Raw genomic sequence first — 1,282 nt, 5'->3', positions numbered from 1 at the left:
CCCACTGGGAAAACTCCAGCGTTAATGCCATTGCAGAAATATTCCCCCTGGAAGGCAGGGGAACAGGGGTATTGATACACAGCTCTTGTCTATCATTGGTGGAGGGTTCCAGTCTGTGTGGTGGCAAAGAGGGTTCCAAAGTCAAATAAAAAAAGGGGATGCGGGAGACTGCTTTATACTAAAGAGATACAGGCAAGAGTATGGGGCAGGATACTCACAGCATTCGCTACAGAGGCCAGTGCAAAGAAGAAGCCTCAGACCCTGTGCAGAAAGCAAGGGCCTTGATCTCTTTAGCTACAAGTGAGGTCTCTCCAGTACATGTTCTCAGATTGCGGAGCATAACAAGAGAGAAGCTGAGGCTGGGGGATTATCAGGACAAGGCCTTTACCCCCGCGGACTCTCTGGAATGATCTCTGGGTCCTTTCTGACAGACTTCCTCCCCTGACAGCTGGATGTTCATGAGGGGAGCGCCATCAGGGTGTGTGTTAGAGTCTCTTGCCTACCTCCCGCCATTCTCCCTGTATCCTCAGGCATCAGGATTTTGATCCCACCTTGCTCGCCATGGTGCTGGCCTTCCTCCCAGCGCTGATGCTGGTGGTCATATTCTAAGGATTTTGGAAGAGGAGGCACATGGACAGTAAGTAAAACCCCCTCCCAGCCAAGTGCAGAGCACCGGAGCTAGATATCCCGTCTAGCCCATGTGGACATTAGTCATATCCATCTGGACATTATTCATGTCCATAATAACCTTGCAGTTATTAGTCATGTTCCAAGATGACTTCTGTGTCAGACACCAAACTCTTGCCCCACATCTCCAAACCATCACATGACCACACACTAAACACTGGTAAGGATATGGAGCAGTCAGAATGCTCATTCATTGCTGGTGGGAATGCTAAACAGTATAGCCACTTTTTTCGTTGTAAATTTGTTTGTAACAAAACATTTGCACTTTGATAGTCTTCACATGTGAGGCTTAGTATATTGTGCAACCATCAATGTAACTATTTCCAACTTTGTCCATCACCCTTAATAGAAGCTCAGTGTCTTCCAAGGTGAGCCACCTTTTTTTTTAAAATGGTAAATCCATTTAATTAAATATTATACACATAATGAAATACTGTTGAAGTATTTGACACTGAAAAATACTTCTCATTTAAATTCAAAAGAGGACTTAAACAGAAACTACAAACTACTATGTTCAAGATACACACGTTTCTAAAAAATAAAATGTATAGTGAGAAAATCTAAGAGGATGTACAGCAAAACGTGCTCAATAGTC

The 1,282-nt window shown here is 44.1% G+C and overlaps 1 protein-coding gene across 1 annotated transcript in view; it reads left to right on the top strand.

Moving 5' to 3' along the window:
• The window catches only part of TREML2 (triggering receptor expressed on myeloid cells-like 2), an 83,011-nt gene extending 82,366 nt beyond the window's left edge, over positions 1 to 645 (top strand). The window contains 1 exon segment of the mRNA XM_006878362.1: positions 531 to 645. Coding sequence (XP_006878424.1) covers positions 531 to 645 — 115 coding nt within the window.
• Positions 646 to 1,282: the final 637 nt, after the last annotated feature.

The sequence above is a fragment of the Chrysochloris asiatica genome, unplaced genomic scaffold (assembly GCF_000296735.1).
Source record: "Chrysochloris asiatica unplaced genomic scaffold, ChrAsi1.0 scaffold00038, whole genome shotgun sequence".
Taxonomy (NCBI): Eukaryota; Metazoa; Chordata; class Mammalia; order Afrosoricida; family Chrysochloridae; genus Chrysochloris; species Chrysochloris asiatica.
Note: the sequence above shows the minus strand (reverse complement) of the source record. Positions and strands in the feature narration are given on the sequence as shown.